This window comes from Triturus cristatus, chromosome 9 (assembly GCF_964204655.1).
Source record: "Triturus cristatus chromosome 9, aTriCri1.1, whole genome shotgun sequence".
Taxonomy (NCBI): Eukaryota; Metazoa; Chordata; class Amphibia; order Caudata; family Salamandridae; genus Triturus; species Triturus cristatus.
Window position 1 is genome coordinate 920,171,598 of NC_140592.1, and position 18,308 is coordinate 920,189,905.

At 38.5% G+C, this 18,308-nt stretch overlaps 1 protein-coding gene across 1 annotated transcript in view; it reads left to right on the forward strand.

Annotated features, from left to right (window-relative positions):
* Window positions 1-18,308, forward strand: part of LOC146799059 (alpha-1-antitrypsin-like) — a 119,361-nt gene that overhangs the window by 35,672 nt on the left and 65,381 nt on the right. The window contains exon 2 of the mRNA XM_085626465.1: window positions 8,909-9,595. Within this exon, the coding sequence (XP_085482591.1) occupies window positions 8,926-9,595 (670 nt within the window). The 5' untranslated portion in view covers window positions 8,909-8,925. The remainder of the gene's footprint in view (window positions 1-8,908; window positions 9,596-18,308) is intronic.

Here is an 18,308-nt window from a genome sequence, read left to right on the forward strand (position 1 = left end):
CAGCCAGACCGTGGTCACCACAGTAAACATGTAATACGGCGGTATATTGACCACTGGTTTTCCGGGTTTCCTGGCAGCTGCGGTGTTCAGGCGGTCAGACCACAAACCTCGTACTAAGGCCCTTAATCATAATTTACCATTTAGAGGATTGGGCTACAATGGTAAAGGTTATGGTTCTAATACAGTACTCAATGTGCCTGACCCAATTTTAGAGTTGGCAAACCTGTGACATAAGATAGGTGACATTTCAGAAGAATGCAAATTTAAGACCATTTCTCTTCAAAACAAAGGCATTGTAATTGAGGCAAAGGGATGGATACTTCAAACAATAACACATTGAAAAGGAAACTAAGAGTTAGTAGTGTGAAAAAAAAGAAAAGTTAAGCTTCTCGAAAGCCAATCATTCAAAACTATACACACTACATGATGTAAAAGTAAGAAAGTGACTGGTATAGGAAGTGATAACAGAAATGAAGGGCAGAGAAATGTTGTGGCAAGAACAGGAGTACGATCTTCCCAATAGTTGTGAAGAAAAGCTACAAGGAGTCTAGAAACACAAATAATGGCAATTCCAACAACTAATAATGTCCCTTCAACCTATCTTATGGAAAATACCAAATCAAAGAAGAACAAAGATTTAGATTAAATGTTTATGGCCACATCTTCTGATCCTTCCATACTTGGAAATCACAAAATTATGTAAGTAATCAATCTACATTGAATTGATTTGTCTTTCTGTCTTCTCATGATTTCAATAATACCACTATTACATTACACCATAACATATACGTTAGCAAAGGACTAGTAAACCTCATATTACTCAATGGCTTCTCTTAATGTAATCATAAATTCAACTGATGAGTTTCACTAGAGGGGGTTGGCTTGGCATTTACATGTTCATTTTCCATTAAGTGAATAGTTTAGTCTTGAAACATTCCAGCTCTACTAAGTGGTATGTCTAAACAGCTCTATGAAAGTGAGTTCATGTAACCCCTCAAGGAAACAGAAATTGAGAATGAAGGTACAAATAAAAAGAGGCAAGTGGAATAATTTGAAGAACCTGCAACTAATGAATCAAATACAAGCACAAGCATATTTGATGCCACAATCCATTTAACAGAAGATGCTGGTGATAGCAAGGATTCCTCATGGCTGCGGGCAGCATTGCATCCATATCAATATCCAACAGTTCCTAGTCAAAAAGCTTATCTCTGCCTACACATGTTTATTGCTAGACTTGGCCCTCTCTGAAAGCTCCCCCCTAAACGTTTTACCGTCTCCTCTCCTGGTTTCAGAATGCGTCTAGGACTCTGTGCACTTTACAACTACTAACCAGTGCTAAACTGTTTGTGCTCAATCCTTTTAACATGTTGCAAGTGGCTTACATCGATTGGCAAATTAAACATACTCATAATTCCCTACTATGTTATGGCTACATGTAGCCAAGGCCTGTAAATTAAATACTACAAGTGGACCTTCAGCACTTATTGTGCCACACACTAAAAGTAGCATTTTAAAATATGTCTCAGGCCTGCCATTGCAGCCTAACGTGCATTTTGAACAGCCAATTCTATCTAGCAAAATGAACCTTTTGACGGGGCTAAACCAAACCTTCCTTTTTAATACATATAAGTCACCCATAAGGTAGGTTCTAAACAGCCCATAGGGCAAGATGCATTGTACTTAAAAAGTGAAATATTTGTTTTTGAATTTTACATGTCCTAGTATTGAACAACTCTAAAATTTGTTTTCACTACTGTAAGGCCTATCTCTCCCATAAGATAATACTGGGTTACCTTATTATATTTACTACATGCTATTTTTTGATTGGGAGCAGTTATAAATTTCATGTGTGAACTCTCAAATTAATGTCGGATTTTAGATTACAATTTAAAAATTGCTTCTTATAGACAGTTGTAATGTTCCTGCCTTAAACTATTTGAGGCCTTCTAGCTACCTTCCAGCTGGCTGGGTCTGTTAATTGCTTCCCAATCTAGAATTCGTATTGGGCTCAGACAGTGAACAGTAGGACCTGGGTGTAGCTGGAAGACGGCCATCCTGTCAGGATGGGATGGTCAGAGCTGTTCTCTGCTTCACTTACATTTCAAAGGCTGGCATCCAGAATACTCACACAGAAACTTGACACCTCACCCTGAACCCTTTTGGAGTCTGGGCAGGGGAAGATATAATAAGTAAGGAACTTTTCAGAACCAGATTTAAGGGTTTCTCCCATTTCAAAGCGTGGCACCAGTTATAAATATCAGACTTCCTAAATCACTCATCAGTACACTTCTGGACCTATGGTCATTCCAGAAGAAGGACTGCCTTGTCCCCCAGAGGACTACCCTGCTACTTGAGGCCTGCCTTGTTCTTCGGAGAACTACCCTGCTGCCTGGGGCCTACCCTACTCTGTGAGAATGGAGACTGGATCTGCTACCTTCATCCCAGGCTAACCTGAGTGACAACAAGGGTCAGTTGGCTAACAGGACACAACAAGCTCCAGAGGCCTCCCTGCAACTACCTAGTTAACATTGCTGTAACTGGCCCTGCCTGGACCTGCCACTGTACCTTCCCGGACTTAAAACTGGACCTGCCTGAGCCCTGCTGACCTCTGCTGAAGTGAGATCTTGATACCCAATTGATGTCTCTCCTGGTCCTGGACCCTTGGCTGGCAACTGCTAAGCTCCTCCTATGAAGACCTCAAGTTTTGATTTCTGCACACGGGAATTTGAGAAGGCAATTTTTTCCAGCAAAACGAACCTGGTGCCTGTATCCAGCCCGCACTCCATCATGGTCAGTATGAACTTGTTCTGGTCTAGCATAACCAGATACCCACAGTGCTTTCTGGTTCTTGCCTCTATTTTGACGTAAACCTTTAATATTGGATTTCAACTGGTTCTACTGATTTGATCTTTGTTTTTTGGTCTTATTTTATTTATTACATTGTACTCTGTTTTTCTAAATCACTGTGGGACACCTCTTCTGTTGTGTATTCACTTTATTACTATTGGTGTGCTGCAGAAATATTTAACAACAAGGAACAAGGGAACCCTACTCACAAGGAGCCTAGGGTGAGTGAAGTATTTAACCAAAAAACAATGGCTCCTGCGGACTAATAACTTTTTAAATAATAATAGGAAGGGCTGCGCAATGGCAATGGTAAGAGTTATTAATTGATATCTGAGACAGAGCGGCCAAACTCACATAGAATGCGGTAAACAATTTTGTTTATAAAATGAGTTGAAATAACATGAAAATACAATTTTGGTATCTCTAACATTTAACAAAAAATCAACTACATTGGTGAAAGGTGTCCCAGTGAAAGTATAAGGAACCTATAGCAAAGGTGACATATTTTGTGACATATGTGCATGGTTTCCTTAAAAACACAAAAGCGACCATTATCCAATATACATTTTGTAAACAACACTTTATACATTAAAAAGTGCTGTGTGTTGGTTCGCTTTTATAGTAGTCGACGGAGTTTCGACCCTGTGTGCGATGAAGGGTCTCCTCAGGACCCACAAAGGTAGGGACACCTAGGGGAATGAGGGGATAATGTAAGTACTGGGCTAATAAAAGACAGTATTGCAGGAGTGGTAGGAGGGGCCTATGGAGTAAATTACCTGAAAGATGTTAAGCACTGTCTGGTGTGTGAAGTGTCACCATGCGTTAAAGTGAAGGAAAGAATTACTCATAGGGTGACCCATGCGGGCGGGCACTGTGTGATAAGAAAAAACAAGGCGAATTAGACCAATAATGATGTAAAGCATATGGCCACATTCCAGTGTATTCTGGAACTAGAACTTACCCCACGTGAGGGTAGATGTCGACAGTACTTATGGTGGATGGCACCTCTTGAATACATCTGCTGTCAGGCTGATTTCGGTGAGGGCGCTGTATGACAGAGAAAGGGGCTGTAAAACCTTAATGCCATGAGACAGGAAGTAGAATGATTAACACATTTGTGGGCCCACGTACCCAGATGGGTGCATGTGAGCGCCAAATATCCGGGAGTAAGACCGAACACCTTATGTTGTTCAGTGAATAAAAAATATGTATACACCAAACACATGCCCAAATATTGGAATATTGAATCTAATTCACAATCAAATTTGGAATTTTTTTGAAATTTTCAGTTTCACTTCTTTATTTGTATATACTTTAATAATCCTACTTTATTCATTTTTGTAAAACATCTTTGTATCCCATGAAGAGGCACCGCATACCCCCAGGTGTCCCCAGGCCACAGGTTAACAACCACTGAGATGGATCAATTGGTTCATGCAGGTATTGGAGAAACCCAAATATGACCTGCAGTTCATCAGTTCTGATTTTAGAAATAGTTCAGTGGGCTATATGTGTGTTACAAATATCTGTATGCTGTGTGGCATATATTTGAATTAGGGGAGTGTGAAATGTCATACTTTTTTCACAAAAGTTCAGAAAACTTTGGTATATTAGTGAAAATTATGTTGAATGTCATTTGGCAGTATCTCAAGTGGAAAAATATGTGAAGCAATACCTTGCTTAAAAAGTCCCTAAAAGACTGGCACACTTTTTGTGTGAACTTTCTTCTCTGATTTAAATTAGGGAAAACCAATAATGCAAAATTTCTGGAAATTTCACAGAGAATGAAAAGTGCACATTATGCAAGTTTTATCATCACAGTTAACATTTTCCCAGGCCTTATTTGAATCCATGCAGGGTTTCATTCTTTGCTTGTTGATAATATGAGTGGCATTGAGTTGAGCAGTACAATTATTAAATGCCCAAGAACACAGCATTTTTAATCAAATCCACGTCGCTGTCTGTCATGTCTTTGAAATCCACAGTTCTGGCATAACAAAGTTCGTTTTTATAAATGCACTGTTGCCAACCTGCCTTCTAAACACTTGCCAGGATTTTATTTTTACAATGGTGAAGAAAAGCTGCATACTAGAGGGAGAAAGTGAGTGAGGGGCTGCTTCATCTCTCGGCCTAGGTGTGAATCTATGTATAGGTGGCTAATGTGATAGGCCTTCCTACACCTACTCTATGAACAATTATTACGCAGACTGAGAGGATGTGGTAGAGTAGGCAGGTGTGAATGGCCTTCTGACAGCCAATCAGGATACACTTAACAAGCAAGCGTCAAGGGCACATTTTTTTGTGTGTAATCTCTTTATTGAGCAGTTGCTCAGTGTACAGCAAATACAATTTATGGATCATTTGCACAACGTGCATCGTAAAGAAGCAAGTCACAGTACAATCACAATAAGTATAAGTATGAAGTAGAAAGTCTCAAGTGTATACAGGCGTAAACATCTAATTTGGGTGAAATTGAACCAATGACCTAAGACCGACCCCCAAAGTGTCAATCATCATCGTTCTACTCATAGTCCTCTATATTTACACCAATCAATTCCATTTCCTAGGACATGCTATACCACATGTTCTGCTCATTGGCAACCATCCAGATCGGTTTTCATTCTTCATTACGTGGGGGGTGCCTGTGTGGCACATTTTTGCACACAGACATATGTTACTAATATATCAGAGATGGTATAGGTTCTGCCAATCCAAAAGCCGAGACTCTCAAGCACATTGTTTTGGAATGTACAGTTATCATACATGAACGAACTTTTCTTATTGGACTTTATAGAAGAACTGATTAATTATAGTAAGGCTATTATGCAGATTTATTTCAAGGAATCAGAAAATAAAGAATTGATCTGCATTTTTACGCTCTGGGTTTTTTAAACTTTTAAAATATTGAGATTTATGATACCTATTTAAAAGTTTTTGGGAAACCAATTAAACTATTTTTTAGAGTACAAAGGTGTATTTGTTCAGTTGATAAAATAGAAACATTTTGTTAAAACTGGTGACAATTGTGACTGGAATGTAATGCAGAAACCATTGCATTAGACATGTGCCCAGCTTATTAACCCCCTATATTTAGAGGTTTTATTTGTCGGGATGACTTGTTTTGTTGAGTACTTTACTACAAATATTCATTTTGCTTCAGCCCTTGCAGTTTGAAAGTCTTTGACAAACTTCAGATTCTGCTGTTCGATTGCTTGAGAATAAGTTAAAACTTGATTCCATGATAACTGACTTTGTTGAGAGATTGTTTGCATGATATCATAAAGTCTTTGCTTTTAAGTATCCAAATTCATAATGTTACATTTTCTTTATGAGATCCCCTACAAATATATTTTCCAGTAAAATAGTTTCTTGTCCTCAGTTCTGATTTGATGATTTGTCCAATTCACATACTAGCTTGAAACTCTATAACATTTCAAGGATTTAAGTATTTGGGATCTAATTGTTCAATAGTGCTTACTTATTTTCAAAAATGTTTGATGTTTTTCATACAAGAATATTGACATGTTTTATGTTCTGCATATTTTCTTGAGGCATGCCTTCACTTATTCACAAATTTCTGCAGTGCCATTTCTACGTTCATCTTTACAGAGGTCGGTTCGCAAAAGCATGTAAAAGTATGCCAAAGAGTACTCCTGCAGTGGTCTTGTATTTACACATACATGCATCTGTGAATCGACATCCAAAACATACAAAATGAGAATTCAATTTGGACATTTGTGTCACATTGATTTAGTACAAATATAAAGGACTGTGCCTTCTTTCTACTTTTACTAATAGAGAGGTAGGCATATCAGAGACCATTAGCAAAGGCATGGAAGAGTACTTGAAAGATTACTCCTTTAGTACTACTTTGCACATTCATATATTATTTTGTGTCACTTTTCCCTGTATTATGGTTTTAGAGCAGTGATTCTTACCCTGTGTTCAGGGGACACCTAGCGGTCCATAAAGCCAGCTCGGGGTCCATAGCTGATTAGAAAATAAAATATTTTAACATAAAAAAGTATATATAAATGAAGAAGCACAATTTGATATTTTAGACATTCTGTAAATGTCTAGTGATTTGAAGTTGGGGGCCAAAAATTAAGTTAGTATCCTCAGATTTATTCATGTGATCATACAGTGTATCAATCTGAATGTATGGGTGATGAGTGGCTTCAATTGCATTAGAAAAAGTCCAATCTTTCTATTGAAATTAAGATTTAGTTTTTTATATTTATTTGTGAATTAAATACAATATTTTGGAATTTGTGTATTTGCTTAATGGGTGCCCGTGTATTTATTGTTTCTGTATTTTTTGCAATTCAAATCATCAAAAATGCTTAGCACGTGGTCCACCATTTCAGTAATGTCTCAGTGGGGGTCTCTGGATTCCAATATTGATTCAGTGGCGGTCCCCGGGTCATAGTAGTGATTAAGTGGGGTCCACAGATGTCAACATGTTAAGAACTACTGCTTTAGAGCACATGTTGTTTTGTGAATCATAGTGTACACACAATAAAAGTACTTGAGGCTCCAGTAATTGACATATCGAGGAAGTTTTGATTTACATATAAAATGTGCCAATAATGAACCACTATACAGTTGCACATCTTAATTACCCAAAGTTTCTTTCTGGAATATTGGTCCGCCCTTGTTCCTGTTAAACTATGGAGTTCAGCAGGAGCATATCAATCTATTGAGAAAAAGGTCTTAGTCTTTAATCATACCACTGTAGAGAAAGGCTATTTTCTGCAAGGCTGTTGCCCCAAACAGAAAGGCATCTGTATTTTATAATTAATATTTTTCTTCAGGTACACATTTGATCTTCAGTATGAGCGAATAAAGTTTACAAACTGTGACTGGACAAAGTTTACAAAAAATGAAACTCTAAAGGAGGTCTTTACAATTCCATAATTTTATTCGATTTCATTTATGGGTAGTACCATTCCTGATCCACAATGCTTTAAAAAAACTAAATAAGTTTTTACTAATTTTTATAAACTAGACATTTTTGACAAACAAATTTTATGAGAGAAGTCGATTGGTGCTACTAGAATCACAACTCACTGATCAATAAAAGCCAAGTATGGATGACTATTCTTTACCTTCTCCTCAAGCTTCATACACAGATAACCAAACAAGAATAACCCTGTACATAGGCAGCCAATTGAGAGTGCCCTGTTTATTAAAGGTTCAATCGCATAACAACAATGTAGTGGTCTGCCAAGTACTGGTCAAGTCTCATGTTAACAATTTTTTGGGCTTTAAGAAAATGGAAACGCATTTTAATGAGAGCATATCATGCTGTTCGAGACATGCCTCAGGTACCAGAACAAGTCAAAAACAGATGCTTTAAACATATTAGGTATTCATAATTGCAAAGCAGAGACAGCACAGACCAGAATATTCTTCTAATCAATTAAAGGAGTTTTCCAGCAGCTATGCTGTGGGGGATTTATTATAAACGTTAACCCTTGATACCATGATCTGTTCAGATGTCACCATTTCTAGTCTCCAATATTTGAATGAGTCAACATCAATCATTTTAATTGTTTTCCTGGGGAAACCAGCATGAATTAATAAAACCCATCACACTGCAACAAGCATCTTCCTGATCTATCTGAAGTTATTACATTTAAAAATCTTTAAAAAAGAAAATTAAATTGTTTGGAAAAGTCTTTCTTCAATCCACATTGTTTGATAACTTAATCGTATTATTCGTTTTAGTCCTTTCAGTCTGTTTAACATGACATAGGCAGGAGAAGGCCCTACATAACCACAAAACGTATGCATGCCTGTCTTAAATTAATTGAAAGGAGAATAAAAGAGCTATCTATCAATTATATTACGATACATCTCAAAACCCAGACAGACATAATCACACAAAGCAACATTCTAAAAGTTCTATTGTTGGTGATTGATAGAGTTGCAGGGCTGGGAAAGAGATTTTTTCTCTACACAGGATAGTTCCTAGTATTTGAATATGCCGAGATGCAACTGTTTTGTTTGGAGAGTTGACACAACTAACTGAGATCCATTTTTCTTTTATCTGCAGACACATCTGAAAGGAAAATGAAACCTGCCATTTATTTGTGTTTGGTGATCAGTATCCTTCACGGCGTGATCCACTGTGATCATCATCAGGACCACAATGAGAAAGATGACCACCATCATAAACCTCATGATGGACATGATCACATTAAACATGAACAATCAGGAAAGGAAAGCATGGCCTGCCACAAAATAGCAGCCAGAAATTCAGAATTTGCATTCAATCTCTACAAGCAGATCAGTGAAAGCAAAAGCTCCGATAATGTCTTTTTTTCACCAGTGTCCATCTCCACTGCCTTCGGCATGCTGTCTCTTGGGGCCAAGTCTTTGACTTTCGATCAGATCATTGCCGGTTTGAGATTTAATCTCACTGAAACCTCAGAGGAAGAAATACATGCAGGCTTCCACCATCTCCTCCAAGAGTTGAACAATCCCAACAGTGAACTGCTGCTGAACACGGGCAATGCCCTCTTCATAGACAATAATCTAAAAGTATTGCCAAAGTTTACAGAGGACGTAAAAAAATATTATGACTCAGAAGCATTCTCTTCGGATTTCAGCAAAAATGAAGAAGCAAAGAAGCAGATTAATGATTATGTTGAGAAACACACAAATGGAAAAATTGTGGATTTGCTCTCGACTCTTGACCAAAGAACACAATTGGTCCTCGTAAATTATATTTTCTTTAAAGGTAACATATAAGTATTTCTTTGTTATGTCAGTAGACACAATGTAACTACTGTTTTCGTTATGTGCACAAAGACCTAGAAACCTGCATTTCTATCACTGGTGTTTCATAGTTCTACAAAGTGTTAAGCTTAATAGGAAATATAATAATAAGTATAGAAGAAAGGAGCCATGTGGCATTTAGACCCAAGCGGGTGAACCACCAGCCCACCAGTCATAGGAGGTCCTGACCCCCACTCTGAAGGAGCCATATTTTGAGATCAGCCTGCCTGGAAGGGATCTAACTGCCTTTAGTGCATCCAGTGGTGCAGTGGATGAACAAAATATTGAGCAGTAGTCCATACAAATGTCATGTTTGATCTGACCTGCGATGGTCAATGGTCAGGGTCATTGACTAATTTCTCTATACAGGCCCACTATGTCTCATATGGTGGTCTTAGGGAGGGACATTTAGTGATGGTAAAGGAGAAACAGCCATCACTATAACCTAGCAATTCACTGGCATTTGGACCATCAGATCAAGGGTTTCTGATGGTAGTCATATATGGTTTTCTTGTTGGAAACCCAACAGCTGCCTTACCGCTGAATGTGGCCTGAAAAAGGCAACGTTTTTGATTTGCAATGTTTTATAGTGTCAAAGTGCATTAATTATAATTAACTTAATTACATGAACATGTAAAAACAGTTTCCACCGAATATTTAAAAATGTACACTTCTTATTTATATTTTTAAGAATTGAGCCCATGGATGTCAGTAGTTTTAACTTTTTCCATTTGATACGTTGATGTCGGCGCACAACACATCAACATGTGTTTTCTATTTGTCACTGTATTAGATGTTCCCTCTTCTGAATGTTTTTAATATCTATGTCACCTCAAAACCAGCTATAACATTCACTATTTTTTAGGATATGTTGGTCTGTTCAATGGCCTGGCGTTAGGAAAAGTATAATGTATGAAAAATATTTTACCCTTCTAAAACCGTCTTGCAGGCCTTTAAAAAGATTTGTGGGAAACTCCATAACTGTAAAAATTTGAATTCATAAAAGCCTACTAGAGACCAAGCAAGTTAAATATTTTTTAACATATGATTGGTACAACTGGTAATGGACAGGCTCAATATTTTTAAGATGGAATCTGACAATCCCAAGTAATCTCTGACTTTCCAAGGTACGGCCTAATTAACACCATTAAATCCATTGTATATCCATTGTAGGTCCATTGTATATCCCCAAATAGCTAACATTTTCACAGTTATTGGCATACTATGGCAGGTCCATACTCATATGCTGTGGTGCCACCATATTATGCCAGGTGTAGTCTCATATGTACAGATGCATCAATCGCATTCCTAGGTACAGTATTATATGGACAGTTACAGCCTCATATTTCCTGACAGGCTCATAAGGCAGGGGTCAATTTCATATGACAAGTACACTCATCAATGTTCAGTGAAGAATAGCCTCAAATAGCTAAGCATTTGCTCAACATATGCTCAACATTAGACCTGGCATACTTGGCGTTGTTTTCCCCTAACTTTTTGCCTTCAGACCTCCTGTTTTACTGGCATTATTTTTACTGACCGTAGAAATCTGTGGACTTTACCCCAGCCCATCAGCATTGAAGTGCTTGTGCTCTTTCCTTAATGCATGAAAACATTGCCTTATACCAAATTGGCAAATTTTATTTACTTGTGAGTCCCTAATAAGCAGCACTACATGTGCCCAGGGACTGTACACTAAACACTACTAGTGGGCCTGCAGCACTGATTGTGCCAACCACTTTAATAGCACTTTATACATGTCTCAGGCCTACCACTGCCATGTCGACCTGGCAAAATAAACCTTCCTTTTTAATAAATATGTAATCCCTTGGGTAGGTCCTAGACAGCCCAGAGGGCTGGGTACAATGTATTTAAAAAGTTGGACATGCAATTTTAAGATTTACATGTACTAGTATTAAAAAACCCTTAATTCGTTTTTCAGTACTGCAAGGCCTACCTCTCTGTAGTGATGAGGTCCAGAATCCAAATGAAAGTTTAAGTAGAATTTATTTTAGTTCAAGCAACAACACAGGAGAGTGGAGACAAGACCTTCCTTGCTCCTGTCTTCTCAGCAACTGTCTTGAGATTCCAGTGGAAAGAATCTGGAGCACTCAAGTCAGCATGCTGAAAAACTCTTTACAAAAGATGCAGATGCAAATAATAACTAAAAGGTCACATTACATTTAAAGAAAACTTACCCAGCACAACACATCTTCCCCTCTAAAAAAATTAAAACAAAATTTGACAAAGCAATTTCAAAATGAATACAACATTTGACTAAATATAAAACAATTTCAACAACTGTCTTCAATGCTGTCATATACAAAATCAGACAACAATTTAGGTCTATTCCGTACTCCTTTACTGTCCTCCTTTCCAATCATACCATCAACTTCTTAATCACTTCCAGAACCATCTACCTCACTTCCATGAACACCTCCTTCCACTGCTTTAGCAAAATCTGCATTCCCATTACTCTCCATCACCTCTTCCACAACCTTATCTACCAAAACGTTCTCTTTACACTTCACCTTTTTCTTTCTGTTGGACTGTATCAACAATATCATAATCTTCAGAAACAAAATGTGTGCCATACTGTTCTCTTGCATTGAGACTGCGGTCCCCAACAGGCGATTCCATCTCTCCTTTCAAACAATTCCTTATTACCTCTTAACACAGCAATTCTCCTACGATTCCACACCGTACTATCACTGAGTTGTACAGCATTACACAAAACTTTAGACACTCTTAAAGGGTCTGTGCATCGGCTTTGACCTTTCCTAACCTACCAAGGTTTTTTGACTTTCACCCACATGCCAACTTTAACTTTAGAATTACCAGATCCTCTATCACGGTCACATTTTTCTTTACACTTTAAATGTGTTCTAATGATCCTGGCTCTTACAATCTCGACAGGAACCCTACAAACAGAGGTTTGTAACATCCACTCAGGGTTACATATGGTCCTTGCTTCCCTGCCTCTCATAATCTCAAATGGAGTTACCTCTAAGGCCTCATGCATGGTGTTTCTATATGTACACATAGCTTTAAAAACTTGGTGTTCCCAGTCTGCACCATTTTTAATAGCCAACTGAATAGTATCCTTCAAGACTCTATCAAATCTCTCAATCATTCTGTTTCTACTGGGATTGTACAGAGATGTCATCCTGTGCACAACGCCTATTTTTCCAAAATATTCCTTAGCCAAATTAGATAAAAATGTAACTTCATTGTCACTGATAATCTGTGCAGGTAGACCCTTGTCTATACAAAAACTCTGTCCATAAATCACAAAACTTCCTTAGAATCTACCTTAACTACAATTTTGATCCTAGGCGATCTTGAGAAAACATCAATAAGAGAAATAATGTACTTAGCTGCTGTGCCAATAGACCCCATTACATCTACTGCTACAATGTGCCAAGGTTTTTTGGGTATGATGGGCTCACACATGTTAGGTCTCTCTGTTTTCAAAGCCTTGTCCAAACTGGCACACCAAACACAATTTCTAACAAGCATTTCAATAAGTATATCCATGCCTAGCCACCAGTACCACTTTTTTACCCTTTGTTTAGTTTTGACAATACAATACCACTTTGAACCACATGACACAATTTTACAATGTCTTTCCTCATAGACACCCGGGGAATAATCCTATCACCACAGTGAACAGATCCCTGAACCACAGTTAGTTTGTTTCTGATTTCCAAAAAAGGTTTTAAATCTTTATTAATCAAACCTTTCTCTGGCCATCCGCAACCCACAAACACAATGAGTTGCTGCAAATTAGTGTTCAAAAACTATTGGGATTTCCACTCTTCTTCCTTAAAACCTGACACTGCATCGCCATTCACCAACGCTACTTGAATATTTTACCAATCATTCTCACAATATTCCATAATGTCAGTAGGCATTCTAGATAAGAAATCAGCTACAACATTTCTCTTACTTGGTACATACTCAATTTTGTAAATGAAATCTTACAACTTCATTGACATCCTGGCAATTCTTGCCGATGCGTTGTACATACCTTCAGTGGATAAGAGCTTCACCAAAGGTTTGTGAGCATTACGCATCTTACATTGACCCAGATAAAGAGTCTGAAATGCTCCAGGGCCCAAACACAAGCTAAGGTTGTAAATAACTGAGAATTTTACCTCAGTGGGGGATAGAGCTCGAGATGCATAAGCTACTATGGACTCTTTACCATTCGGATTCAATTGGGTAACACTTCACCTAGTCCCATATTATTAGCATCCACTATGATATTGTTTTCACAATCAGGGTCAAATCCTTTAAGTACAGGAGCTTCAACAATGGCTTTCTTAATGTCAGACAATTCCCTGCTACATTCTTCCATCTAAAAGAATCTAATTTTGTCCTTGAGTAATTGCCTAATTTTATATACTCTGTTAACAACCCCTTAACAAATTTGAGTAGAATTCAACTAACCCAATGAATGACCTTACTTTATCTTTGCTTGTGGGAGGTGGAGCATTTTGTACTGCTTCAACAATAGCCTGTTTAGAAGCGACTCCGTCACCACAATAAACATGACCCAAATATGCAACAGATTGCACTGCAAATTTGCACTCGGAGTGTTCAACTCTAAGGCCCCTCTGGTGTTAAATGTTTAACACATTAGCTAAAATATCATCATGTTCCTGCTTACTCTTACCATACATTACAATGTCATCTTGAAAACATTTCATATTTCATAAATCTCCAAATAGTTGATGCATAAGTCTCTGAAAAACTGCTGTAGCCGATGCCAACCCAAACGGCATTCTTCGGTATTCAAAACATCCAAACGGAGTGATGAACGCCGTCAATGACTTGCTTTCATCACTCAAAGGAATCTGGTGATATGCAGCTGACAGATCAAGGGTAGAGAAATATTTGGCATCTCTAACTAAGACTAGCATCTCCAAAATGTTTGGAAGAGGAAATTTATCAATTACTATATTATCATTAAGATGCTTCAAATCTATGCATAACTTAATTTTTCCATTACTTTGTCTTGCAACAACAATCAGAGAAATCCATTGTGAGGACTTGATGGGTCCAATAATGTAAGCATCCACAAGTTTCTTTAATTCCTTTTAAAGTTCTTCACTTACTAGAATAGGGATATTCCTAACCTTAGGTGTTTTAGGACATGCTTCAGGTTGTAAAATTATATCATGTTCAGAATTGTTCAACCTTCCTATTTCTCCACTAAACACCATGGGAATTTTTTTTAAACATTTCAGCACTCACGGTTTCATTTTCACTCACAGGCATTACTGTTTCCAGATTATTAGGGTTCCGTATAATACCTAGTTCTCCCTGATCCTTCCACCCTAACACTGCCGAACCCTTTTTAGCGGCATACATTTTTCCAAACGATTCTCTATTTTTGAATCTGAAAACTAAAGAGTGGTACCCCAACAAATCAATCTTTCCTCCTGAACATCCCTCAGGGTGAACATTAGTATCAAATAATTTTTTACCTAAATGCTTAACAAATTTAGTTAACCACACCTCATCATTGACAATAGTGTAAGGGGAACCAGAAACTGCATACATCTGTACATTAAACCTTCCAATACACATGGACCACAAAAGTCTTTTCCTGTCACAATTGATGTTGTCACTAATGTTTAAAAAAAGAGTTCTTTTGAAGGACATTTTGAATCATCAATAGTAAGCTTTCTTACCATACTTTGACATTCATCACTCCATCCCCCTCATCCACACACTTCACATTTAAACTTCTTTTCTTTTTACACACTTTGGCAAAATGCCCAACCATGCAGCAATTTGAACATTTTTGTTTAACAGTTGGACAGGACTTGCTAGACGCCAGGTGTGAGGCACTGCCACAACAAAGCACCTTAAATTTTCCCTTTTGTTGAATTCATTATTTTTGGAGACTTCAAAATTCAGATTTGGCTAAAGCCTTACTTTTGACCTTACAAATAACCTCCTAAAATATAATCTTATGTTCTGATTTGAGTGCTTCGGCACTTCGGCTAGACAATACTGCTTTCCTGACAATTGCTAAAATATCTTTAAGCTCTCCATCACCTTTACCCACAATATGTCTTGGTGAGCTGGTTCCCAGGAGTGCGTAACAACTTGGTCCCTAATTAGCTGTTCTTGTAAATAATAACATTTACAATCTTCTGCAAGTTTAGTAAGTGCTGCAACATTGCTGCAACGATTTCATCAATTGTTTAGTTCACTTCCTGTTTCCTTTGAAAACAATTGAATCTTACAATGCCCATACATACTTTCGGTGAGAAATGGTTGTCGAAATCCTTTAACAAGAGATCAAAAACATTAGCATCACCACCCGCAATGTTTTTGTCATACATCCATACACTTTAAGACTTTCAGGGCTCACAGAATGCAGATTTTTTTTTACCATCTTTAGCTATGGTTTCTAAGAAATTGAGAATGTAGACTTACCATTCTACCCATTTCATGCATGGCTTACCTCCTGCTGGCCAAAATGCATGTGGAGGCTGCAATGTGAAACTTTGTGCTGCCATAAGTAATGAAGAATGGTAAATTAAATAAATAACAGAATACAGGGTCCAAAAAACGAACATGCAGTGTCCGTTCTTCACCTGGGTAGGACTAATTCGCTTAAATAATAAGTTTTTTTTATAAATATATATATATTTTTAAAGTACCATGAGTGAGCCAAAGTAAAATATTTCCATCATGAAAAACACGCCATTCCTCTGTCTACAATGTCCCATCAAAGAATCCACAAATCCAAAATGGTGGTGTGCTGGACATGGAATAATTTGACCTCAGAATGTAGGGTGAACAGTACACTGCGTTCCCAAACACACAGAACAACCTTACCCACTTGGGAACATGGAACAATGTAATGACGGCACTCGGTTGCAACCCCGCAACAATAATAGAATCCAGCAGAAAGTAAATCCAATTCCCATTGACACTGCAACTTCCTGCTGCTTTGTCGACCAGGGGGAAACTTTCTAGAAGTTCTCTGGAACAACACTGATGTAATACAGGTTTGTTGGAATCCTCTGTGCGGTTAGAAAAATGTCAACTGCGACACTGAAAAGCCATCCAACGTCACGCAGGCTTGTTGAAATCCTCTATGCAGTTAGAAAAATTATGACTGTAACGCTAGAAAGCCTTCAAGGTAAACACTGCAAATGCAAAGGAATCCCGCGTTGTTGGTGTATCCTTGGGTGAAGGTAGTGGATTACTTGTAAATAAGTGAACTATAAGTTGAGAGCTTCTAATCGTTGATCCAAATTTCTTGAAAAGGCTGGCATAGCCGTAATTTCAGATTGCACGCAATTTCTTCGGGTTCCTGGTGCTCCAACAGTGCTTGTCGCCAAGTTTGTAATGATGAGGTCCAGAATACAAATGAAAGTTTAAGAATTTAATGTAGTTGAAGCACCAACACAGGAGAGTGAACACTAGACTTTCTTTGCTTGTGTCTTCTAAGCAACTGTCTTGAGATTCCAGTAGAGAGCATCTGGAACACTCAAGTCAGCACGCTGAAGAACTCTTTACAAAAGTAGCATATGCGAATAATAGCTAAAAGTTTACATTACATATAATTAAAATGTACCTAACATAACACTGTCCCATAGGATAACATTGGAGTTATTATAAGTTTCATTTCCAAATGAAACCAGTTAACCATTCCATTTGGTGTCTCTGGACTCACAATTTTAAATCATATTGTGTGATGAAGTTGTATTTTAAATTGTAATTCTAAAAATACCACTTTGAGAAAGTTGCCATTTTCTTACCTAAACCATGTGGTGCCTGTAACCTGTCTCTGGGTCACATGAATGAGTGCAGTTGGCAGTTGGTGTTTGTGTATTCCTCCTAGACAGCCACACACAATTGGGAGCTTAGGTGTGAACTGGATAGGCCATAACTGGCAGGATGGGAGGCAGGAGCTAGGCCCATCCTTTATTACACTTGTATAGGCTGTGTCCTATCTCCACACAAAGGGCTGCACGCCCCTGAAGTTAGTCTGGAGCAAGGGCCAGGAAGGCAGGGCATCTGCGTACTTCAAAGGCAGGCCTCTAGAAGCTACTCTCCACTTCTAAGGTACAGCTGTGTATTAAAAAAACAACCCCAGACACCAACTCTTCAATATGTGTCTGGACCTGTGGATACTCTTTGAGGAAGAAGAACTGCTGTGCTGCTGAAAGAACTGACACTCTGCTGGACTGCTGCTCTGAAGGAACTTGCTACCTTGCTGTGCTGGCCTGCTGCCCTCTTGCCTGGAGAGGAGAAACTGGACCTGCAAGTTCATCTTGAGCCCAGGATATCAGAGTGACTTCAAGGGCTAGTCTGCTGGCCTCCTGATGTGAGCCTCAGGGACATAAAAGGCTCCCCAACATCCTGCACTAGCCTTTAGACCCCACTACAATGAGTTCTTGACCCCCTGAAGTGATGCCTCTCAGGTCTTGGACGCTTGGTGGGGCTCAAGGGTGCTGAAATCAAACTTTTGATCTCTTCTTGACTGCAGACAGGCCCATTTATACTGAGACCTCACTGCCTGCACTGCAAATCAGCCCGTAGCTCCGTCAGCCTGACTCGTCGCACCACAGGCATTGACCACTTGTGGGGACCGCCACCGCAAAGCTCCAGCAATGCCTGCATGTGGTGCTGGCCGCCTCCTTGCC